Genomic DNA, 24,959 nt, shown 5'->3' with positions numbered 1-24,959 from the left:
GCATGTTTTTCCAAACTGATAAGCAGAACACACGGGTGGATGAAAGGACGAAACCCCAACAGCTGAGAGGTCTCATCCAAGAAGATCTTGGCTGGAAACTTTTCACACAGCGAACACGGAACCTGAACTGTCAGGAACCATAAACCCAGGATCTCTTGATCCAGAACAACAGGTTGGTGACAAAACAGTACGTCAAACTCAATCATCATGAGCCAGGGGATGAAGAGTAAGTGAAGTGTAGATCTTCATGTGCACATGTTCGTTGGAGTTAGTTTGTCTCCTTTAGACACATTCATCACGTGTCGATACAAGGGATTTCACACACCATCTTTGTTTGTTCTTTTTTGGAAGGATGGGATTGGGGGATGTTACAGACAACAGCAAGCAAACATTTTCTTTTTTTCTTTTGCAGATTTCCATTACAAGAACAAACCAAATTATGGGAACTTTGTTCGCAGTCATCACTGGAGCTCAACATCTGCTTATATGTTGAATGATCCCAACAGAAATCACTTATTAACTTCTAATCATATTTTTCAATTTTGCAAGGAAAATGCCACTATAACATGCCACCTCCAGAAAACAGAGAACTTCAATTGCATGGCGCTTTATGAGCCTTACTCATAAACAAAGAAATCAATTGCACATTTGTAATATGTTGGTGCTTGACGTGGTTCAGCCAAATACCAAGAGAAATTACCGCATTATCTACTGAGGGTCTTTGTAGACCTCAAAAAAATGTGTTGGACACTTTATTACAAACAATGCGTGGAATGCTTTCCGTAGCGTAAAATTTCAAAGCTCTCAAAAAAATTGTGTATAATTTCTCGGGGAAGAACGCTAATGGCACATTATAGCGTTATTTAGCTTTGTCTTTGAACAGACGTTGAGGTCTTGTTGCAGGAACAGGGCCTGTGGCATCGCCAAACAAAAGCCTTAATCTGACAGACTTTGGACAGACAATGGACGTTTTCTCCCCCGTCATGCAATTCTCTTCTTGTGCGGTGTAATTATCCAAGCTTTTGAACCCAATTGTGAACATTTCACCTGAAACTCTATCTACAGCTGAGATTTGGCGTCATGTAAGCACCGGTCCTGAGCGTCAGAAACTCCATATCATATGTCCCATAGCAAAGTAACGCCCAAAAAAACGTTCTATATTTTCATTTTTATTTAGAGGGTGGTTAAGGAATGCATAGCAGAGGCTGTCCTGCTCTGGCAGACCTGGCTCAGATTGTCTCTAATAACTTGGCAGTTTATATTTATGTGTCCTGAGGTGTTTCCTGTGAGCCTGCATCCTGTTTTCAGAGGTCAGCCTAACTGCAGAAAAACAGAGCGCCCCATCCCAGGGGAGACCATCAGAAACTCATCCTGGCAGCAGACAACAGAGGACATTACTGGACAAGAAGGGGGGTTGTGAGGGAAACGGACAATCCCAGCCCGTCTGTCCCAGCTTATGACTTTAGGGTCCAACGTTTGAGAGCCAGTCTGGGTGCGGTTTCCACATCTTCCTGGTTTCCTCTGGGTACTGGGGCTTCCTCATAGTCAAAGAGCCCAGAGAGTGGCAAGTTAGCTGGTTTGCGACTGTATGTCTTTATCCACTTTTTTTGTTGCAGACTTTAAACATTTGCTATGCTCTAAACTGAGATTTGTCCTAAAATCGACAGTCCTCAGAGACACAACCATGGTTCAGCAATCAAGATGCAATCAGTTGTTACAGACACGAATTGAAGACGGAAAACTGCGTTTGCAGATAATTTACTTATGAAAATACAAAGAGAACATAATTACATGAATTTACATCATATACACAAAAATCCTTCATACTTGTGGGACACAAAAACAGTTTGTTTCAGTTTCTGTGAGGACCAGGTGACCTGTCACTTTGATTTAATGTGACCTTTAGGGCTTTCTGGTTGGCCCTCGTCATGTGAACTACAATGAAAAGCAGAAGAGGTGATCGTCATGAGTCAGTGTGACCAAGAGGAAACAGGACAAGGTGAGTTTTTACGCCTCTGAATGACTAAAAATATGCCAGAAGACGGAGAACTTCCCTCACCGGGGATCTTCCTTCATCTATTTTAGAAGGTCTTGTTAATATAGATGAGAACACACTGTGCTTGTCCAAAAAAAAAAAAAAAGACCAGTGAATTTACTTGACGAGCCATATCAGTGTTTTAGATCGGAGTTTTGTGTACCCAGCCAGCAGGACACGCATTCTTGAAATGGCTGCCGATTTGGCAATTTTGACTGAATTACCTCTTAATCACTCCCGGCCGACCCTCAATTTCAATCAGCGGGCCAATCAAAAACAGGAAACGTAACTATAGTGCCCAGCAAGCTGTAAAAACAAGGCTTCTGCGGGCGTCCCATCGGCTTTACTTCCTCGGGTCAGATTTATAAACCAGTCGGCTGATATCTTACGCCACTGCATAGGAGAAGTCAAAGATCCTGATAAGCGTCCTCTCCGTAGTCACGGTGGATGGAAACGAACGCACGTGGAACATATCATAGGTCCATGCAGCTATTCACTGTCCGTTCCATAGAAATAGTGTCTCCGCTGGAATCTGTTCATATTCACATTCAATAGTTAAAGTGCAAAAGAAAATAAATACAAAAGATACATGTAGTGTCTACAAAACATTCTTATCCAATTTTTCAAATTGACCCTTAAATGTTGATGCCTAGTATGATGTCTATGTATAAATATATCCTAAAAATTTTCCATTTCTTCACATTTCTCACGCCATAATTCTTCATTCGAATCAGTTTGGTGTTTCACGCCTTAAAGCTGTCGTTCAGCCTGCACCTCTTGGAGTGACACAGTTTCAGGAGCAGCATCACCACCACGATCAGCCCCAGCAGTGTGGCCACGATGACGATGACGGCCAGCCGGCTGTTGTTCAGGGTCTGGCAGGGTTCCTGCGACGCGCCCCTGATGTCGATCTGGCCGAGCTCGGAATCTCGCTCGTAGGCACACGTCACTGCGTCAATGTCGGCAATGTCCACCTTGAACTCCTGGACCAGGGCGGGGAGCCACGAGTTGCTGCAGCAGTTGAAGGGGTTGGAACTCAGGTAGAGAGTTTTCAGCCTCTGTCCCAGCGTGGACACCGTGTCCTCTTCCAGCGTCACCAGACTGTTGCCTTGAAGGTTCAGCACTTCGATCGACGACTCTTTGTTCCACAACGGAACTGCTGTTAGTTTATTGAAGGACAAGTCCAGATAAGTTAAAAAGTACAGGTCCGCGTCCAAGGAACGCAGGTCGTTTTCTTTGAGGGACAGACGCGTCAAGGACGTCTCCAGACCAGAGAACGCAAGCGCGTCGATTTGCAAACTGGGGTTCCCAGACAGGTCCAGGAGAAGTAGAGGACTTCCGCGGAACGCGTGGGCCGGCACTGACGCCGGGCTGCTTTTGGAATAGTACAAGTAGTTCAGCGTCCTTATCGAGGACAGCGACACGCACCCGGGCGGCTCGTCCCCGCCTTCGTGGGCGCAGACGCTCAAGTCGTTGCGCTGGAGATGCAGTTCCCGGATCTGGGGCAGCCGGCGGAATATGTCGGGGTCCAGCCTGCTCAGATAGTTCCCTTGCAGGTACAGGCTCTCCAGGGCGCGGAGAGTGTCCTCCCCGAACGAGACGTTCCGCAGCTTGTTGAAGCTGAGGTCCAGGGTTCTCAGCGAATGCATGGGGACGTCTCCGCTCACGCCGAAGTCCCTCAGACAGTTGCTGCTGACGTTGAGCGTCTCCAGCTTCTGCATGCACTGAAAGAAGGCGGCCGGCAGAGCGTGGATCTGGTTGTGGCTGAGGTCGAGGTAGAGCAGCTCGGAGAGGTTCTGATGACCTGCGGCCTCCTCCTCAGCCGTGCCGTTAGTGTTGACGCTCATCAGGCGGTTCCGAGACAAGTCGAGAAAAATTAACCTGTTCCTGCAGGGCAGGACGGGAAAGTAGTGGATCTTGTTCTCCCGCAGGTCCAGGTAACGCAGCTGGTACTCCACATCGGTTTCCACCTCAGCTTCAAAGAGCTCCAGGCTGTTCTTACTGAGGTTGAGCGACCTGAGTCGGTGCAGGTTGAAGTCGGCGATGCAAGTTATGGAATTCGTGGACAAATTGAGATCGGAGAGATCTTGCAGCGCGTCGAAGGCGTCCTCCTCAATCTCGAGGATGACGTTGTTCTGCAGGTCGATGCTGCGGAGGGCCGAGGATCCAGCAAAAGTGTCCTTGTTGATTTTGGTGATGCTATTGCTGGCTAACGACAGGCTTGTGAGTGCTGGAGCCTCGCGCAGGAAATAGTCGCTCATGCCGGTGTACAGCCCATTACTGGAGAGGTCGAGCCGCCGCACCGCGGTGAGCGGCCCCACGTCGGACTTCTGCAGGGCGAAGGCTTCCAGGTCGTTCTTCGACAGGTCCAGCTCCTGCAGGTTGGTCATGTCCTTAAAGAGGTGCGGCTGAATGAACTGGATTTTGTTGGCGCGGAGGTTCAGGTGGCTCACGGCGGCGAAGGCCGCCAGCAGGCCGTGGGTGAGGTTTTGGAGGAGGTTTTGCGACAGGTCCAGCTTGCGGACGTCAGGGGGCAGCTCATCTGGGACGGCCTCCAGATTCATGCCGTTGCAGTACACAGCTGTATCATTCTGGTGAAAGAAGATCGAAAGGAGAATTAGAAGCTTATCTTCTGGCAGTGGTGGCCTAGCGGTTAAGGAAAGGGCCCCATAATCAGAAGGTTGCCGGTTCGAATCCCGATGTGCCAAGGTGCCACTGAGGTGCTGCTGAGCAAAGCACCGTCCCCACACACTGCTCCCCAGTGGCTGCCTACTGCCCACTCAGGGTGATGGGTTAAATGCAGAGGACAAATTTCACTGTGTGCTGTGCTGCTGTGCATCACAAGTGACAATCACTTTACTTTTCACAACTGCAACTGTTTTCAGCTTTACTGAGATTCCTAATAATCAATCAAGCTGATAAAGTGAACACAGCAGCCATTAAAACCCAAGAGTAATTGTTGCTGATGACGGAACGCTTTACATTTATGCAGATATTGCACTCGTTAACAGCCATTTCCAGCAACCAAGCACAATATTAACAATGTCTGCACAAGGCTGTACATCATTTTGATCGTATTTTAATGCAAATAACAGTCTTTTATCTATAGAATCTACTGCTACTAATACCAGCGCTTCGTGACAGATCCACACTGGAGACGGTTTCAAAAAGACCAATCTTAATTTGATGACTTCATTTTTTAATAATGCAGTATAGCGCACGCAATCCTGAAAATGTTTTCTCACACAGTCCTGTTTTCACTCCGGACGAAGCAGATCAACAGTTAAAGTGAGACGATTACAGCTCCAAGCCTCCCACATTTCATTTATTGTTTCCAGACTTCACGAGCCCCTTGGCTCTTCCAAATATGGCGCTGGAGCAAAAACATGCATTTGTTTATGTCCATACTTCCACCAGACAAAGCCAAAGCCAGCTGGGAACAGAAAGTGTGTGTGTCTGCTCCCAATTACTCAGACAAACAATGATGCTGTGCGCAGCATTCTTAGAAGAGCTGGAATTCCTTCTCTCCTCGACTCAAAAAGCGGCTTCCACGCTCCTTTCTCAAAGCAATGTACATGAAATTGTTTTATGATTATGTGTGTATGATCTGGCTGTATCTGGTCGCCATCCAACTTACCACTCGGCAACGGGAGAGCTGCTGCGGGTGTAAGGATGAGGCTGCTGCATCCATAAGGGCCAAAATCATCCAGAGGCGAGCTCCCATGGTGCTGTGAAGAGTCGAGAAGCATGTGGGTGAACCTCCTGATCTTCTGGCCCCAGTAAACTACTTCTTGTGGCAGGGTGGAGGAAGCTGCTCGCCAAATAACAGTCTGACCTATGACTGTGCACTTCAACATGATGCATGCAGAAATGTGCTCACGGCTTATTTTTTAACATTAAAATTTGACGTGGAAGGAAACACCCACAGACAAAAGTCAAAAACATATCTGACACAGATCTGACAATTTTGCAGAAATGTCTATCTTCCTGTCGTACGAAAGACAACACAGACCAAAGATATTAAAGTTACAAAGCGACAGATGCAAACTAATTTTGTCTGGAGAAAGCACTGTTTTACCTGTGCTGGGAAGCGCAACTCTCTCCAGCTGCTCCTGGGACCATCTCACATCCTCAATGGCTCAAGCTACCACCTTCCATCCTGCAGCATTGTTCCCCACCTCCTTTCCTATACTCCCCCTTTTCCTTATTTGGGATCGGGAAGGGAATATTCCCTCTCTCAGGAATTCCCCCTCAGATGACCACAGGTTGTGTCACGGCACGAAGGCCGATGGACAGGACAGGACCAGACCCCGAGGAAGAGGAGGAGGAGGATGCGGAACGTACCTGCAGGACCCATGTCGCGCGTCACGGGGATTCCCTTCTTCTGGCGTCGAATTCCTTCATGAGCGGCCACGAGCTTTTACTTTCTTTTCGCAGCATAACGAAGTCCGCGACAGGACACGGGCTCGTCCGAAACTTTAATCAAATAACAAGTGCAAAATGTCGAAACATCGATATTATTAAATCTATCTTTAAAAAACAATAAAATACACTGGATGAATTAAACGTTAATTGGATTTTAAACTCACCATAATTTATAAATTCAGTATTTTTGGAGCTGGTAAACAGTTTCCTTTAAGCCACCAGGAAGAGCAGCTGTACGGGTCTGTAGCGGGCAGGCAGGAGCCGACAAACCCGCTGGCAGGAAGAGCGTGAAACGGCGCCCCCTAGCGGCGAAAAGATGTAGAATTCCAAAAAAGGGAGCAGATACTTTATTTATTCATCCGTGTTTCTTTTCATTTTGTTATAAGAATGCGAGAATTAAAAACGACATCAATATTCGCCTGTTGAACAATAGAAATGCAGAAATGCGGATTTTTGATCTAACCTAAAAGCCAGGTAGCAGATCTATGACTAAATTCTCCGCTCAACTGGTTGGTTGACGCAAAATCATGTCCTGGAGGTCCTTAGAAAATTAATCAGGAATAATAAATTGTTAAATTTACAGCACAGCATGCAGCACGCCACAGTGCCACCTAGTGGATGTCATTTTAGTATTGAAGGGACAGATATCTACATTCGTCAATGTACATAAAGAATACTTGCTCTTGGAGGGCTATGGAAACTCGGTCTGTTTTCCACTATAAATATTCTTCTTTCCACATTCCAGAATTGCAATAATATACAGGATTGTTTTGCAATCGCAAACTAAAAATGTACGTACCTAAATCTCCATCAAATCTGCAGTAAAAGAATAGTATTGCAATGTGCTCAGGTCAAGTGTCAATTGCATACCAATTTATAAAATATAGAGTTGAACGCTAATTAAAAATGTCTGGACTAAAAAAATTAACATTTTAAAATTCTTTTGAAAATTTGTTCCCAGTAGGTGGCTACTTTGGCACATATGTAAAAAGTTGCTTGTCTGGGTTTTTCTTTGCCTCCACATTCTTTTCTGTGATGATGGGCGGTCCCTAATTGAACCACGCCTTTGTGTGGAAATGGAGCCAAGCTCCGCCCCCAACAGCCGTACCCTGCATATTAGACGGAAGTGCGTCCGTCTATAGGCTGACATGTGTGAGGGCTTTTTACATCACTTCAGACCATCATCTGGACAAAGGTGAGTCCTATACAACATACAAGGTTTTTATTAAAGAGTGTCCAGCATCAACCCATTACCAATGCTTATCATTTATCATTGCAATTCTTTATTCATCTCACGTGAAAACATTTTTAGAAAGCTTTGTTATGCACAATTTGTCTGCTGCATTCAGTTTAATGAAGTTTATTTTGTAAATTGCATACTTAATCAATACAAATGGGTAAAATTAATTGCACCGCTGTAAATGTTTAGTAGGTAAAATGTTTTTTTTTATAATTTGACGATCCACTTTAACACGTCGGACACTGCCGTAGTCCTTCTGTGATTCTCTCCTTCTGCATTACACTGTGTTGCCAGATCCGAGATTTTTCCTCGGACATGGCATACATTTAAACATATATATTTTTTGTTCCGTGAAATCACAGATGGTAATTACCTATAATAATAAAAATTACCTATAGCAGTAAAAATATATACAATCCACAAAATTGTCCAAAATAATTATTTATGAATAGAAAGATTTTTTAATATTTCTAACCAACTGAACCTCAGATCATCTCAATAATATGCTGCCATATAAGAGTCTGAACACAATCTTTATTGTTCTTCACAACTGAGTGCTAATTGTCATGATAAAGTGCAAAGCCTGTCACTTTGAAGCATTTTATATGGTTTGAGGGAGATTTTTCTGTTTTGGTGTTTGGTGTACTGTTTTTCAGATCTGGCAACATTTTAGGGCCACAGCTGCTGATTCTATTGACTGGCACTCATGTGCATCCTGCATGTCCTTATTGTCTGTGTCGATGTTATGTTTATGTCACATTTAGTCATGGTGATTTTGATTTTAACATAGAATTCATTTCTTCAGCTGTACATCCTTCCATTATGGGGTCTGGGACCATTAAAGAGGGACAAGATGACTGCAGAATAAAGGACAACTTCTGCAGCGGACCCTCTCATGCAGAGCAAGTCTTGCAGATCTTGAACCTCTATCGGCAGAGCGGCAGTTTCACTGACGTGGTGCTGCAGGTGGAGGAAAAGGAGTTTCCATGTCATCGTGCTGTCCTCAGCGCCAGCAGCAGCTACTTCCGCACCATGTTCAGCAGCCAGCTCCAAGAGCAGCACCAACACCTGGTGCAAATGAATGGCATCTCTAGCACGGCTCTGGAGGTTGTGCTAAATTTCATGTACGAAGGACTGATGAACATCAATGAGGGCAACGTGGCCATGGTTTTCCAGACTGCAGATCTTCTTGATGTCACTGTGCTACGGAAGGTCTGCATCCAGTTCTTGGAGAAACAGGTGGACCATTCCAACTGCCTTGGCCTGATGGATTTTGCCAGCTTCTACACCCTCACTCCACTGGCTGAGCAGTGCCAGAAGATGCTGTTTCAGAACTTCACTCAGGTTTATCAACACGAAGAGTTCACAAGCCTCCCCAAAGATCGAGTGAAGAAGCTGCTTTCCTCTGAGCAGATGCAGGTGCAAAGTGAGGAGGTGCTGGTGAAAGCCGTGCTCAAGTGGGTCCACCACAAGCCCACCAGTAGGAAGGGAGAACTGAAGGAACTGCTGGAGCTCGTCCACCTGCCTCTGCTGGATCCCGTGTTCTTGTTGAACTCTGTAGAGAGTGACAGCATCGTCCAGGACTGCCCCGAGTGCAGGCCTCTGATTCTTGAAGCCAGGAGATACCACATGTTTGGAAGAGAGGTGCATTCTCACAGGACAAAGCCTAGAAGGTCAGCACGAATGTGGATGTTGTCTGCTGACATTTTTAATATATTTTACTGACCACCAAAAAAAAAAGCAATATTATCTGATGGAAAAATAAACACAAATCCATCGTTATTTTTTGAAATATATATGAAAATCTATAACAATCAACTTATTGTTGCTGTTGATTAATTCATGATTATCAGGCAAAACTTGATCTTTCCTGTCTAGGTCATCAGACAGAGCAGAGATGATTGTCGTGATTGGTGGCTGTGACCGAAATGGCTTTTCAAGACTGTCCTTCACAGAAATGTTCAAGCCCACCTCCAATGAGTGGATGTCAGGCGCCTCTATACCCGGATACTCCAAGTCTGAATTTGCATGTTGTGAATTTCAGAATGACGTCCTTGTCTCAGGTAGCGCCCGGCACCGCGCTGACCTCCGGCCCGAATCCCTGTTGTTTCGTGAATAAATCCTCTGCTCTGCCAGGTGGTGCCCTGAACAGCGTGGATGTCTGGAGATACATGTCCCAGCTTGACCAGTGGGTCCGGGTCGGCTCTTTGAATCAGGGCAGGTGGCGCCACAAGATGGGCGCGCTTCTTGGGAAGGCAAGTTTCTTGCCCCAGGTGATGCTGGGCAACACTTTGCTCAGAAGAGCTGGATAACCATGACTTTTTTTTTTTTTCTTTTTTAACTTGTAGTTATACGTCGTGGGGGGTTACAATGGCCAGGAGAGGCTATCCAGCGTGGAGGCGTACAGCGCCTACGACAACAAGTGGCGCAAAGTTGCCCCCTTGCTGCTTCCTGTTAGCTCAGCTGCATTAGCAAGCTGTGCCGGTAAACTGTATGTGATTGGAGGGGCGGTGAGTGAAAAAGACAACTCAGACAAGGTGAGCATCCTAAAAAGATAAAGAACATCAATCAGTGTAAATTGAGCCATCAGCCAACTGGGCTCTTGTTTTTGCACGCCTGCAGCGTGTGACATGTCAGCTCCAGTCCTGTAATAAGCGGTGTCTACAGGCTCTCCTTGTAATTATGGAGGAACTGCGCTCCGCAGACTGGTGTTCTTCACCCTCCGTCCTCCTGTTGTAGGTACAGCGCTACGATCCATCCACAGACGAATGGGAGTGCATGGCCCCAACTCCGTTTTCACAGCGGTGCATCAGCGCCATCGCCCACAATGACATCATTTACGTAGTCGGTGGCCTGCTGGATGTGATCTACAGCTACAACCCGAGCAACGACTCCTGGGGCAAAGTTGCTAACTTGCCTATGAAAGTGGTATGTGGTTAATCACCTTCATGTAGTAGTTGCAGGATCAGCACTAATTGAACACGCAAACCAATATGAGAGTAGAAATGGGACGAGTTGACCAAGAATCAGCCACAACATAATAACCACCATCCAATGACGTGAATAATCCTGTCCAAGGACAGGGGGCAGAGGGAGGGACATATTATTCAGCAACTGTTCTACTGAACGCAGAAGCATTTGAGCTTTTACTGCAGCTGGGTCATAGCATGGTCCGACCATTGGTGGTCCAAGGAAGGAAGAAGGAGAACCTACACAATGTTATTAGGATAGTCATTATGTTATAACTCCATTTATGTGCAAAGAACAAGAGCTGGAAAAACCATTACATTTACATTTCTGCAATTTATCAGACACCCTTATCCAGAGCAACGTCATTCTCAAACCTCTACTGCATTTTAAAAGCATGAGTGCCCCCATGGTTTATAGGACATTAACGTTCCGTCTGTTGATCCCGTGTGCTTGTCTCTCAGGAGAGCTGTGGGCTCACAGTCTGTAATGAAAAACTCTTCATCGTGGGCGGCCGCGATGAGTGCGCTGCAGCAGTAGACGGTGTTTGGTCCTTCTGTCCTGATAGTGGACTGCTGTCCAAGGAGCTGCCCATGTCACGGTGTGTCAGCTACCACGGCTGCGTCACCATCACCCAGCACACACCTAAAAAATCCTGATGCAGACCACTTCCTGTTCAACTGGAAAAACGTCACCTGAGCGCGTTTGCTGCTCCAACCAGGATGAAGTGTGATTTTAATACTCTATTTGTAAAAGTGCCTCTCTTTAATTTACTCTTAATATTATATAATATATAATCTAGTTATTCTTCATGCTGTACAGCATTATTCATGTTGTGCTTTAAACAAAATGTTAAGTGAAATAAGACTTTACTCCTTAATTCCATGACTGCTTCAAGCACAGACTCACTAAAGGACAGCTACTTGTTAAAAGGATGTTATAAATGTGATTTTTATGTGTACAGTAAGGCATTGTTGATTGGCTCAAGGGAGCGTAATGCCAGAAAAATCCTGACAGGCCACATCCACACTGTAAAACATTCATCCTACATTACACTGTACCCATTTCAAAATAAAACATGGCCTGTTGATGTTCAGAGTGTGCAGAAGTATTTATTTACCATTCAAGGATGTGGAGAATGTGCAGGAAACATCTAGGACAAAAAAGATAGTGATTGTGAGATAATTTGATCGTTTGTATTCCTGGGAACTCTGTGTGGGTCTCAGATGTGCTCATGAATGTTGAATTACTGTCGTGGTTTGTGCAGATGGGGCTGAGGGCCAGATGGACAAGCGTCTCCAGTGCCCCTCTAATGTTCTGGTGATGAACTCCCCAGGGGAGCTGAGGTCTGCTGTATGTTCCCCTCTGTCCTGTTACCAAAAGCATCATGTCAAACCTTTATTTAAACCAGGATCTGCTCATTGTTCTAGATTTGACTTGGTTGCATTGGAAAAGTTCAGAAAAATACAAATAAAAATTTACCTTATAATAGAGGTGTGAACCTTCACTGGTCTCACAATTCAATTCATTTACAATTATCAGTGCCTCGATATCAATGCATCCCATACATTTTCACATGATGTTTTCAAATACAAGAGTTAAGGTCTTGTACACCAGTGTGGACGCTTTGATTTTCTCCAACATTAAGAAAAACGGTCTGTGTTCCATCCAGACTCACCCCCCCCCCACATACACACACACTTATGAAAGTGAAGTGATTGTTATTGTGAAACACTGCAGTGCAGCACAGCACACGGTGCACACAATGAAATGTGTCCTCTGCTTTTAACCATCACCCTTAGTAAGCAGTGGGCAGCCATGACAGGCATGCGGGGAGCAGTGGGTGTGGACGGTGGTGCACTCAGTGGCACCTTGGCGGATTGGGAGTCGAACCAGCAACCTTCTGATTACGGGGAGGCCACTAGACCTCCACTGATCCACTTATGGGGACACACCTTTTAGCTCGATTTTCCAATCACATTTAGTTTTTGTATACAATTTAAGTATTGGATCAGTATTGCCGATACCAACCTGAATTTTAGTTGGTATCGGATCAAATGGGAAACCAGTGGTATCACACATGCCCAGTTTGTGGTGATGTGACCTTAGTTCCGTTTGGAATTTAGATGAAAGCTGAAGTGGGGATCTCCCCCCACCCCAGCATGTTGGTGTTCAGATTACCTCTCTGCCCAGTTCCTTAGAAATTGTCGTCAGGTCACAAGATTCATGACAGTTTCCAAAGAATCACAAACATTAAACATTTATGATAGAGAGAGATAGAGAGATGGACAGATAGAGAGATGCAGACCTTTCATCCACCTTTCAAGAAGCTGTTTTTCACGTGCACATTTCCACAGTACTCGTTTGAGGAAATCCAAATTCTCCAGATCTCAATCTGATGTGTGGGATGTGCTGGAAAAACGTCACCTGAGCGCGTTTGCTGCTCCAACCAGGATGAAGTGTGATTTGTAAAAGTGCCTCTCTTTAATTTATTTAAATTATTCTTATTATATAATATATAATCTAGTTATTCTTCATGCTGTACAGCATTATTCATGTTGTGCTTTAAACAAAATGTTAAGTGAAATAATACTTTACTCCTTAATTCCATGACTGCTTCAAGCACAGACTCACTGAAGGACAGCTACTTTGATTTTTATGTGTACAGTAAGGCATTGTTGATTGGCTCAAGGGAGCATGCCAGAAAAATCCTGACAGGCCACATCCACACTGTAAAACATTCATCCTACATTACACTGTACCCATTTCAAAATAAAACATGGCCTGTTGATGTTCAGAGTGTGCAGAAGTATTTATTTCCCATTCAAGGATCTGGAGAATGTGCAGGAAACATCTAAAAAAGACAAAAAAGATAGTGATTGTGAGATAATTTGATTGTATTCCTGGGAGCTCTGTGTGGGTCTCAGATGGGCTCATCAATGTTGAATTACTGTCGTGGTTTGTGCAGATGGGGCTGAGGGCCTGCTATATGTTCCCCTCTGTCCTGTTACCAAATAGGGACAGTGGTGGCCTAGCGGTTAAGGAAGCAGCCCCTTAATCAGAAGGTTGCCGGTTTGAATCCCGATCCGCCGAGGTGTTCGTCAGGTCACAAGATTCATGACGGTTTCCAAAGAATCACAAACATTAAACAGAGATAGAGAGATGGACAGATAGAGAGCTGCAGACTACTCATCCACCTTTCAAGAAGCTGTTTTTCAGGTGCACCTTTCCACAGTACTCATTTGAGGAACTCCAAATTCTCCAGATGTGTGGGATGTGCTGGAAAAACAAGTCAGACTCATGGAGGTCCCAGCTCACCATGCACAGGATTCAGACCTCTGCTTTGGTAGCAGGAAAAGGAGCTAATCAAAACTTATTCGTACTGCCGGTTACTGGTTTCAAAAATAGCTAAACAGATTTTTTATTATTAAACAGACAGTAAACTATTTGAAACCTGACACCTGCCAACATGTTAGACTATTACACAGTTGTCAGGTGACAAAAGCACAGCGATTTAATCTGATTGGATGGTAGGGTGGTAGTAGTCTAGTAATTAAAAAAAATACTTGCCTATGAACCAGAAGACCCAGGTTCAAATCCCACTTACTACCATAGTGTCCCTGAGCAAAACACCGAACCCTAAGTGTCTAACCACAGTGGTGATTAGTCAATAATTAACCTCCCAAAACAAAATGCTTTCATATATATATATATATATATATATATATATATATGTCCTTTTTAGGCAACATATTAACCCTCAATGAAACTTAATATAAGAAAATCAGACCAGCAGCAGTCATAAAGGAAGAGGTCAGGGGTTCCCCAACTGAGGAACAATGATCTGACACCATGGTTAAATACAGTTTAGGGTTAATTCTGGTAGGGATCCAATAAGCTTCACCAGCTTTGGTGAAAAATAAGAGCCAATTTGAATAAGTTCTCAACAAGATATTTAAGCATGTGGCTGAAGTTGCACTAATTATTATTTAAGTTGCTGATGTATTTATTGAAAAATGGCTGTGGAAAGAGATAGTGGATTGCTTGTTTAGCTATTTTTCATATCAGGTTAAATTACCACAACCCATGTAAGTGTTCAATTAAATTTATTTTATAAAAAAAAAAAAAAAAAAAAAAAAAAGCCTTAGGTACACACGTAGTTCATACACAAAACTCATGTACCTAAACAGATCTGCAGTGATGTGATTTTAGTACGTACAGAGCATTGCAGTTTTTTCAGTTAGTAGATGAAATGCAAAAGGCACTAATTAACCACTTTTACATCGTTCCAGTTTTAAGACACAGAAAACGCACACGCAACAATGAGTCTCTTTCTACAGGACAACAATAAGGAAAGTTGCATTTGATACACAGCAAATAGTGCAGACATTGCAACACAACATTTTCAGCGCAAAGAATAAATGCCTTTACAAAACACCCACATCGCTACCCAGTTCTCATCACTACTGTGGAATGGTTAATAAAACTGTGGTTGAAGTCTAAAACTTTCATTTTTGATCGGAATCAATGACTTAGAGGGAAAAACTCCAGCATTTTTTAGATTTGGGAATGTCAGTCATCTCATTACATATAGCTTGCCAATGGTTTAAAGCTACACAAAAATAAAATAATAACAGGATACAACCCTTTATAAAGCAATGATAAGACTCCAAAAACAAGAAAACTTGGCAAATAAACATTTAAAACCTGAATATTTAAGACTAGAGAATATTTGGCGACAGGATAATGCAAGTCTGGGTTACCCTCACCATCATCACCTGGATAGGTTTTAGAAGAACTCGCTACAGTGAAAAGAATACAGTTTGTGGAAATAAGACTACTCCAAACAAGAAGGACAGAGGGCTGATATGCAGCTGAGATGCTGATCTGCAACCACTTTTTCGGCCCCGAAAATGTATAAAATCAATAATAATAATAAAACAAGGAAATCCATAAACATCACAGACATAGGATAGGATATGTCAGCTGCAAGGTGGTTACTAAAGCCATGCGTATCATGCAGCTATCAGCTCCAGAGGTTGCCCAGGCTTTTAAGACTATATGTAGTATACATCAATGTTCACATAGCAGTCAGTAGCACCAAATATAACATTTGAATATGAATACATATCTCACATAAGGCAAATGCGATTCGAATTATCTGTCTTTGCTGAGAGCTCAAGTCAACCAGGCAGTTTCAGTGCCGTCTGAATGCAAACGGCGATAAAACTACATGAATGAGCTGAGCCCTTTCAATAGGCAGTGGTGGTTTTGACTTAAGATGTTTCTAACCATACTGTGAACTGTGAATGCGGCATTAAAATAAATCCTATTAAAAAACGATTTCTGAAAATATAATACATTAAAAAAAAAATCTATCTATATACGGTTTGATATTTTTTGGCCCATTTTTGAAGCTTAAAGCAAGGATGGTTTGATTCTTTTTCAGACATTATGAAAACCACACATTTCGAACAGTATCACATTCCAGCATTAATGCTATTAATAGTCATGGTTTCTTAATAAATTAAAAAAAGCAACATTTTTGTACAATAAATCAAAATCATTTGTTTCACATTATGCTGTGGCCAAAATTCGTATCTGGTGGTGGTTGTACCAAGTGGTTAACAAGTGGTTAGTTCTTTAGAATGGTATTTACAATTCTAAGACAGTGTCAGGTCCGTAGCTACATTAGCATACACTTAATGCTGATTGGCTGAAATTAAAACCTTATAAAATGTACAGGAGGTCCATGCTAATGTTCTAAAAATCATATTTATATGTGTTCAGACAGGTTAGACAAATTAGCAATATGTAAAATTACTCAACGGAAATGTTTGGCAAAGTGTCTGTAGTGAAATCAGGAAAATCTACATGGAGGTGTGTGTGTGTGTGTGTGTGTGTGTGTGTGTGTGTGTGTGTGTTTCTGCCTGTGAATGGATCTGGTTGTGTTATAAGTAAGCCATGTCTATAACAGGAACCCTAAAAAAAATGGGGGATAAAAGACAAATGAAGATTTATCTAGATGATTAGATGGAGTTTGTTCAATGGCATTAAGTCCGTAGGAGCCCCTCCACAAATGCAATGTTTTAATACCGAAAAAGGCCAATATGATCCATCCGGAGACAGTCTTCAAGTGCAGCCTCACAGCGGGTGGCGTCATGGTTCAGCTTTTGCGAATGTCGGCGTAGACCACTGGCTCCATCTTGTGGAATGAGTTTGCGTTTTTGGTACCGGAGTGATCGAGCTGAGCGTATATCACCGGTCCCTGTGGGAACGAGGCAGGAGGTGAGTGACAGTCTGCATTCCACTTGAAAACAGGTCTGATTCCAACAAGAAGCAGCTTGCGTGAAGTCGGCGTACAAGTCTTTGCAGGAAAGGTCTTAAACAGACATCCAGGGGGAAAAATAAAAGATCTGCCTGCACTTGCCTTTTCACCCAGATGCAAGAGAAGATACCAAACAGGAAAACAAACCAACCCCAGCAACACGTGATCCAGGTCCTACCTGAACTGGGGCCGACGGGCTGCTACACCGCGAACCCTCCGTACTCGACTCAGCCTTCTTCCCTGGCCGCAGCGCTGGGGAGCTGGCACTCTCAACCGAGGTGCAGCTAGTTAGCGCACGTTTCGGGTGGAATGGAACGTTTGCGTTGGTGGCAATGGCAGGCATTTTGGGTAGGATTGTCACAGAGCACACATGGACATACAAACAGGTGGAGACAGACACAAAGAACATGAGATGAAGACATGTGATTATGGCCCTCAGGCTCACGGCAGAAAAGAAAATGTGACCGTGGAACAAATAAGCAATGCAGGTACAAAAAAAAAAAAGCGAAATCAGCAGAAACGTGCTGTGAAGTCTCAAGAGCAAAGGTCTTAAAACCCTGACAACTACGCAGAACATCTCAGCAGAGATACGGAACTGGGGTCCCGATCACAATTCCGATTTCATGTGGCCTGAAAGAAAGTATAAACTGATAACATTGTTACTAGGGGTGTTCAAAAATATCAATACAGCAATATATCGCGATATTTTATCAATACAGGGACATCAAAATATTGATATCTTTCTATACAAAGTCCAAAACTCTGCTCTGAGTTATGTTATGTCTGAATGATTAATTTTATGTGATCAACACAGATCACACAGCATCTTGTTTTTCAGCTCTGATTCACCATTTTCAGTGAACTGTAGAATATTGCAATATGTATGATAAAAAGTCATATCGTGATACGTATTGTAATGTGAGATCCTTGCCAATACACACCCATAATTCTAACTGTATGAGAAGAAATGACATGCACGGTCATGAGATATCAGACAAAGTCTTGACAAAGGTGCCAATTTAAGTTGTGTTATCATAATGAAAACAATATAAATGGTCATATTCCTGATATTAATCTTTGAAGATCAATCTACTGAGCCGCAAATGTTAGACAGGAGAATGCAGACAGAGCAAGGCAACGTCACGATGGGTTAGCCTGTCAGTATTATTCATTAGTACCTGTCCTGTCATCCTATTTGCTCTCGGTGCTAATGTTCTTACTTCTTACTCACTTGCGATGGCCAGTTTTTGTTTTTTTTCTGATCAGAACTTCTGATGGACATGAGGACAAGCAGCATGAGGACAACACTGGCGGGACATACAGTGATGAAGGGTTAGTAGGTGGATGGAGGGCAGCAGATGGACGCGCGGGTTAGATGCTACACAGATCATTCCCCTTTTCCTGTAGTATCCATGTGAACCACTGGAATTCCAAATAAATACCATATTCCTACCTATGATTCTAATTACAACAAATTTAGTCTGAAATTTGATTGTAAACTGGGCATTTTCTTTGAAGCTCTGAATATGAATTTGACCACCACTTTGCATTAATTAAACTTGTTACAAAAGCAAAACACAAGCACTAAACACGCTTAATTATTGTTGCTAATCGGCTTGACAGTCACACGCCATGCAGACTAGTTTATAATAAAATGCAGCGGTAGTAGTAGTAGTAGTAGTAGTAGTACACAACAGAGGGTTCATGCAGAGACCCCACATCACATGATCAGACCCTACAAAGCTATGGTATCTTCACTGCAGACCTTGTGGACACCTCGCTGTATGAGTTTAGCAGTCTGAAAGCACAGCTTACCCTTCGTAGTCATGTCTCGGCTGTTGTCTTCTTATGATCAAATACGAGACAATGGCGATGAGAAACAGACAAATCATGGAACCAATCACTGCGCCTGCTATTATTCCGGCATTGTTGGGAGGTAAAGACTCTGAAAAACAAAGCAGAACAAGATCAAAGGCTTTAGAGGGCGGGAGGAAGTGAGAGGAGAGGAGGATGTTTTCTTCAAAGTGCAAAATATATTTAAACTATGTCAGATGATGTTTAATCCAATCAGGCCATTTAAAGACTTTAAAATCTTCCAATCAGGTCGTGATTTACCGATATCAGCTCTAAAACAACTGATCCTTTTTTATTCTTAAAAAGAAAAGGTTAACAAATTATTTAATTCCAAATTTCGTGAATTAGTTGATGCATGTGCAAGTTTTAGAAACCCCAATAAAAAGTTTACCTTTCATCACAACCCACACTTTGGTACGGGACGCTGTCCCTGCTATGTCAGGAGGGTTCTTCACGTCACAGGAGTACGTCCCATTGTCAGTGAACTGCATCGTGTTCACCTGGATGGAAGCATCCTTCTTGTTCAGGTCTCCTACCCACAGCACCCGCTCCTTAAACTGAGGTACATCTCCTGGGTACGGCTTTCCTCCAGCGTAATGGAAGAACTGCAAGAATCAGGACAGAATCACAGACAATTAAACACAGACAATTGATAAACAACCTTAACATGACCGCTAAACAGAACTATGGACACACCGAGTTCCACATTTTGATCAAAAGCAACTAACTAGGCCAAGAAAACTTCATGTGGCTAAGTGGTACTAATGCAATAACATTCAGCACAAAATTCAAACCACTAAAAGAAAATTGTTAACGTAACAGAAACCCCAGCGTCAAAAACTGTGTTTAATACAGAATTCCCTTATTTCCATGAAACAATGACACGATGTGTGTGTAGAGAAAGAGCCTGTGTTATCCTGTTGTTCTCTGAGCAGCAATACAATATGATTCTCCATCTGTAGACTTTTGCTTGAAGGAGATCATTCATTATCTTACAGAATTGGGACGAGATCAACAACACTCAGAAAGTGTTAACATTATTAACACTTTCACTTTTTAATCATTATTGTTGTGTGTTTTACACTTTTACATAGACCATTCCCAAACAGTTAATCTTGGGAACCTTTACAGTTTATACTATTTATAACTTGCAGAAATATATAAAAAAAAATATATATCCCCTTCCGTGACAAGCTAGTAATGCTATATGTGATCACTGCAACATGCTTAAAGTCCTATTTAGAGAGAATAATTGCGTATGTGGCAGTATCTGGGTGAAATTCTGTTTCTTTGTGGCTTTGCGAGTCAGTGGCATGGGAAACGAGATCCGGACACATACGGTCGTTCCGGATTCCGAAGAGCCCTCAGGGACGAAGGACCAGGACACTGTCGCTCCACTGCTCACCACCTCCTTGGACTTGAAGGAACATTTCAGAATGCCGGTGGTGCCGTTCTCCACCAGGAGCTCGTCTGGGGCGTACACGTCGATGGCTGAAACTGGCAGAGTACCTGGGTTTGTAGGACGAACGACATCAGAAATGACATCAATGATGAAGGCCTGAAAATTACCGCACCCAACCCCACCCAAGTGTGCCAGGACCGAGCAGCTCTCTGTACGGGTCAGCTACGACTTTATATGAAAGCAGGCAATTAAACTGCAGCGCAGCTATTCGTTCAGCCGGATATTAGCCGGCATCCAGTCGGCAGTGGACGTTGTCAGCCTGTGTAAAGGCGTGTCTCGCGAACATGTGAGCAGCATGAACGTCTCCTCACATTAACGCCTAATTAAACGCAACTGGGCGGGAATTAAACTCACGTGACTTCCCATTCGGAACACTGGACCGAAACCTGTTTGGTTACGACTCTTTATTGGGAAATATAGCAAGACGTGCTAACAAAAAGAAAGAACGAACTCGCAGTAAACCAAAGACATACTTATTTGAGTACACTTTTATATAATCCACCCAACAGACGCGAAACAGTCGCATCGTGCGGGACTGGTGGTGAGGATCCCAGATGTCACAATCGCGGCCAAAGCGAGCAGCACACACTTATTCTGCTAGCTAGCATGCTAGCTAAATACACAGGAAAAGGCCATATACTCACCAAAAATAAGGCGCAAAAAGAGCCCGCAGAGTAAAATGTTCTTGTGTGCTGGATTTAAGTATCCAAACCCCATTGTTTAGCGTTCATGCGTTTACCGTGCGCCTTAACCCGCGACTAGAGTTGAAGGTGGTCTGTTTACAACAGCCTCGCTCCTTTGATGGTCGGCCTTTCTTCCTGTATTCCAGCAGGATGGGTGGAGGGCGTACGGCAGCCTGAAGGTGGGCGGGGTCACGCGTGTATCAAAATAAAGGTACCGCAGCTTTTCTGCCACGCGGTTGGATTGGAAGGGAATACTTGAACACGTTTAAGCGCGATGCAGAAAGTGAATACTTTGACAAAAACCTCAACAGCTTCATGCACTCTGCTGTATAATTTCACTGTTTTTTCTGCATCGATTTATTACGTGTATGTCATTTAAGTCTTTCCTTAACTTTCACTTTCTTGTCACAACATTGTCCATGTCGCACACGTACCCTTCATGCCAGACCGTAACTTTAATGTTACAGGTAGCACCTGGTTCCGGAGAAGCGTAATGTCTAGCCTGCGAATAGCTAAAACGGCAATATAGCTCACTTGAACTTGAACTTGAACACAGTTCACAGTGGGCTGCTAGACTAACGAATGTTCTTGTTGTAATGGATATAAAGCTAGAAGTAACTATATAATTCAACTACTCCCGCGACCCCGAGTAACATGACTAACCGAATAAGGGTAGTGGGTGAGTGAGCGATGTTAGATTTGTTACTTTTTTTTTTTTTTTTTTTTTACTATCTGCTTTTGCACTTTTATTTTGGCTGATCGTAGCCGGAAGTAATTGAGAAGGTGCCGTCTTGAATGAAGTCGGTTTTTTTGCGTTAACATTTGCAGCTGAGAGCCGTGTCAAAGTCAGAGATCATGGCAACGTTTTTCGGGGAAGTGCTGTCTGTGTATTCACGAGCAGTGGACGAGGACGAACAGGAGGAGCTGGACGAAGAAACCGAGGAAGATATTCAAATCCGACACGAGTTACTCCAGAAGAGGTAGCTTGTTAGCCAGCCATCGTGCATGAGTCGGGATTTTGAAAAGCTCCACCCATTCTGTTAGAATATGGAAGATCATAACCGCACGTCCGAGTAAGGACAACATTTTATAATGACTCTTCATGTCCACGTTTGCGAACAACACACTTTAGCGAGTTGGCATTTAGTGGATAAACTTTCACATCACGGCGACGACGTGAATGCCAGAACTCCCCCAATATTTCCTTCTGACCGCGGCATCTCTCCTACATTATTCCACCACATTGTTCTTTGCTTGTGAGTGGATAAAAACTAACAAGGCAGAAGTAAGAAGCAAGTTATGTGTCCAAATGACAGTAGTTGGTGCACATATAAATTTTTTTACAGATGCTATTCCTATTACAGCGCATCTGCTCATGAACACAGCTGCTTTTACATTTCGTTTCATACAGGTGCCGTGTAGAAAAGGAAAAGTCAGGTCAGGGTTTACTTTCGTTCTTTCCTTTCTTCCCAGAACAACTTTTTTTCTTCTTCTTTTTGCTTCTACAGAGAGGTCCATCTAAATTGGTGCCCAGAGCTTTGTCAGGATATAGAAAGCTCTAGCGACAAGAAATTGCAGCATTCGCACCTCATATTGGCAGTTGGCCCCAATGCAGCAGGTAAGCATTGGCAGGAAAACCTTTGTGCGCTACTGTCTGGAAGGACATTAAAATATGTTTTTGCCCGTCAGGTTTTTTATCTGCACATGTTTTAACCGCCGGAGACTGGGCGCCAGTAGGCTGGTTCTCCCTGTGGAACGAGAGGAGTCGGGGAACCAGCCGTCTCTCCGACTCTCCGGCAGTGGGGGAGCCTGGATGCCTGATCTACCAGCAGAAAGGAAACGCCTCAGTAAGAGCGGTTTTAATCCAGATTTTTAGAAGATGTTGTTAGCATGTTTTGGAGATTCAATTGCTGAAATGTCGTAATGCTGATATTTTTGATGTTTGATTTTGATGTTTCAGTCAGATTGTCTATAATTGTTGCAGGTTCTGATATGCCAGTGTCTGAGTTATGTTGCAGAAGATCAGCTCTTTCAATGGACTGATAAGGTAACCCTCGTTTTGGTGGCAAAAGGATGTTTCTATATCTGGGATGGTCAATCAATTATGCACATTGCTTTCTGCATATTTATAAGCTTGACAACGGCTCAGATTGAGAGTGAGTTGAATGGAAATTAAATGAATTGTTCTTAATAGTCCAGTCATGCAGTTTTTTTTGTCTGCCTGTGTTTCAATATGGTCCTTCTCCTTGTTTGTGGCAACCGTGTTAATTGCATTCATTTATTTGAACTTAAGTAATTGCAAGCATTAACCTGTTTATGTTGATGGCCCTAATATAACCCTAAGTTACTCCAGGGGGACTGTCCCTGTAACTACTGATTGTAAGTCGCTCTGGATAAGGGTGTCTGATAAATGCTGTGAATGTAAATATAATATACAGTACATTTAATCAGCTTTAATAGGGTCTGTTTCTGGTTTTCTTAGACACCAGTGATTGATGAAGTCATGAATGTTTTAAACAGATCTTCGCATGCCTTCCAAAGAGAGGTCTCAGTGTCCTGGTGCTGTCGGACTCCCCAGTTGCTGAGTACAAGACCCCCAACTACATTAATGGAAGCAGCACACCTTTCCTTCGTGCACTGAAGACTAGTGCTTATAAAGAAGCGCTACGTTGCCCATTACTTGAGCAACCAAACATTGTCACCGGGCTAGCAGCAGCAGGTATTATACTTACCAAGTATAACATGAGTACTTCATTCAACATTAATTGTCTCTGTTTTTGCAGCACGTTCATATTAACTCCACTCTGCGGGTTTTGAAGTTTTTAACATATTTTGAAACGCACAGCAATAAAGTAAAGCTCGGCAGCCTAGCATACAAATATTGTGATGGAAGAAATCAGAAAAGCTCCAAGCTGCTAAATCATTGATGAATTATGAAATGTGCTTAAATAATTAACTGCTTCTACTAACATTTTAAGGACACATTGTTTCTGTTTCAGAGTAAGCATGGCGTTAATTTAGTGCATTCATTCAAACACTGTCAGATATATATAATCGGACATTAGGACATTTTCTGGAGTGTTTTTAATTATGATTGTTAACTTAACTGTATATGGTGATTTATAATGAAACCTAATTAGGAGAACTGTTTAATTGTCTTTATATGTATATGTATATATATATATATGTGTGTGTGTGTGTGTGTATATATATATATATATATAAAGCAAATGCAGTATTTGAATGGAACCACACACTCATGAGTAGTAGACGTATGACCTGAAGTAAGATGTGGAGCTGTTGAACAGTTGTGATTTTTCTTCCCCACGTTTTCAGTGCTTTCCCACTGTGAGGTTCAGGGAGTCCCTGCGGTGCTATACCAGTGCTACAGTGACATGATCGTCCCGGACTCGGTGACGATGGAGGCCTACAGAGTGGCTCTCATGCTACTGAGCAAGACGGTGAAGGTACGGACCATCTCTCTGCCTCTACCTGTCACTGCCACACTTTTACACAGAAACTCATGACATGTTCTGTTCTCTTTTAGCTGGAGTCTTGCCCAAATGCAGATGTCTTGCAGAAGGTGTCACGTGTCACTGATGTCTCTAGTAACCTGTACACGTAACTAAAGGGTCTGGAGTTTTTTTTGTGTGTGTTTTATATATACATGTGACCTTTAGAATATTTTCTAATGAAAATGTATTTTTTTAATGCATTGTCTATAATTTCATATCTCCACCCATACAAGGTGGCGATGCTCCATTTATAATACAACCTAACCCTCAAGAAAACCTGCCAGTACCATTATCTGTTTTTAGTTCTATTACTAGTTCTATTATAATTGCTGGTACTTGGGATGCACATTCATTAAATTTGCTTCCACCATTTTCAAAATCATAATGTCATATTAAATGTATTTACCAGTGCTGTAAATTACAGGTGAAATAAATGCCATTATGTGATTA

The 24,959-nt window shown here is 43.1% G+C and overlaps 4 protein-coding genes across 8 annotated transcripts; 2 read left to right on the top strand and 2 right to left on the bottom strand.

Annotated features, from left to right (window-relative positions):
- The first annotated feature begins 1,162 nt into the window (after positions 1–1,162).
- Positions 1,163–11,763, top strand: LOC114783594 (kelch-like protein 24). The gene is made up of 8 exons (XM_028969102.1): positions 1,163–1,999; positions 7,543–7,655; positions 8,506–9,373; positions 9,579–9,763; positions 9,837–9,955; positions 10,049–10,237; positions 10,440–10,628; positions 11,132–11,763. Exons 3-8 carry the CDS (start codon positions 8,523–8,525, stop codon positions 11,324–11,326), a joined length of 1,728 nt encoding a protein of 575 aa, XP_028824935.1. The 5' UTR covers positions 1,163–1,999; positions 7,543–7,655; positions 8,506–8,522; the 3' UTR covers positions 11,327–11,763.
- On the bottom strand, positions 1,743–6,726 carry LOC114783592 (transforming growth factor beta activator LRRC32-like). 4 transcript variants are annotated; one of them, XM_028969101.1, is made up of 4 exons: positions 6,625–6,726; positions 6,380–6,511; positions 5,673–5,763; positions 1,743–4,626 (listed from the first exon to the last, which is right to left on the bottom strand). In XM_028969101.1, the coding sequence occupies exons 3-4, from the start codon at positions 5,757–5,759 to the stop codon at positions 2,779–2,781; spliced, it is 1,935 nt and encodes a 644-aa protein (XP_028824934.1). In that variant the 5' UTR covers positions 5,760–5,763; positions 6,380–6,511; positions 6,625–6,726; the 3' UTR covers positions 1,743–2,778. The 4 variants fall into 4 exon arrangements, with proteins under 4 accessions (XP_028824934.1, XP_028824931.1, XP_028824932.1 ...); XM_028969098.1 differs by lacking the exons at positions 6,380–6,511; positions 6,625–6,726 and adding an exon at positions 6,114–6,322; XM_028969099.1 differs by lacking the exons at positions 6,380–6,511; positions 6,625–6,726 and adding an exon at positions 6,114–6,166 and having other exon boundaries at positions 5,673–5,846.
- Positions 11,764–14,884: 3,121 nt separating the features above from the next.
- LOC114783586 (myelin protein zero-like protein 1) lies at positions 14,885–21,132 on the bottom strand. 2 transcript variants are annotated; one of them, XM_028969092.1, is made up of 6 exons: positions 20,956–21,132; positions 20,189–20,358; positions 19,241–19,454; positions 18,811–18,940; positions 17,174–17,279; positions 14,885–16,935 (listed from the first exon to the last, which is right to left on the bottom strand). In XM_028969092.1, the coding sequence occupies exons 1-6, from the start codon at positions 21,026–21,028 to the stop codon at positions 16,834–16,836; spliced, it is 795 nt and encodes a 264-aa protein (XP_028824925.1). In that variant the 5' UTR covers positions 21,029–21,132; the 3' UTR covers positions 14,885–16,833. The 2 variants fall into 2 exon arrangements, with proteins under 2 accessions (XP_028824925.1, XP_028824926.1); XM_028969093.1 differs by lacking the exon at positions 17,174–17,279.
- Positions 21,133–21,771: 639 nt separating this feature from the next.
- On the top strand, positions 21,772–24,959 carry LOC114783591 (proteasome assembly chaperone 1-like). Its single transcript, XM_028969097.1, has 7 exons — positions 21,772–21,974; positions 22,503–22,612; positions 22,684–22,841; positions 22,979–23,041; positions 23,515–23,713; positions 24,331–24,461; positions 24,542–24,959. The coding sequence occupies exons 1-7, from the start codon at positions 21,850–21,852 to the stop codon at positions 24,617–24,619; spliced, it is 864 nt and encodes a 287-aa protein (XP_028824930.1). The 5' UTR covers positions 21,772–21,849; the 3' UTR covers positions 24,620–24,959.

This window comes from Denticeps clupeoides, unplaced genomic scaffold (genome assembly GCF_900700375.1).
Source record: "Denticeps clupeoides unplaced genomic scaffold, fDenClu1.1, whole genome shotgun sequence".
In the NCBI taxonomy this organism is placed as follows: Eukaryota; Metazoa; Chordata; class Actinopteri; order Clupeiformes; family Denticipitidae; genus Denticeps; species Denticeps clupeoides.
The sequence above is the reverse complement of the archived record's forward strand: the minus strand, read 5'-3'. Positions and strand labels throughout refer to the sequence as shown.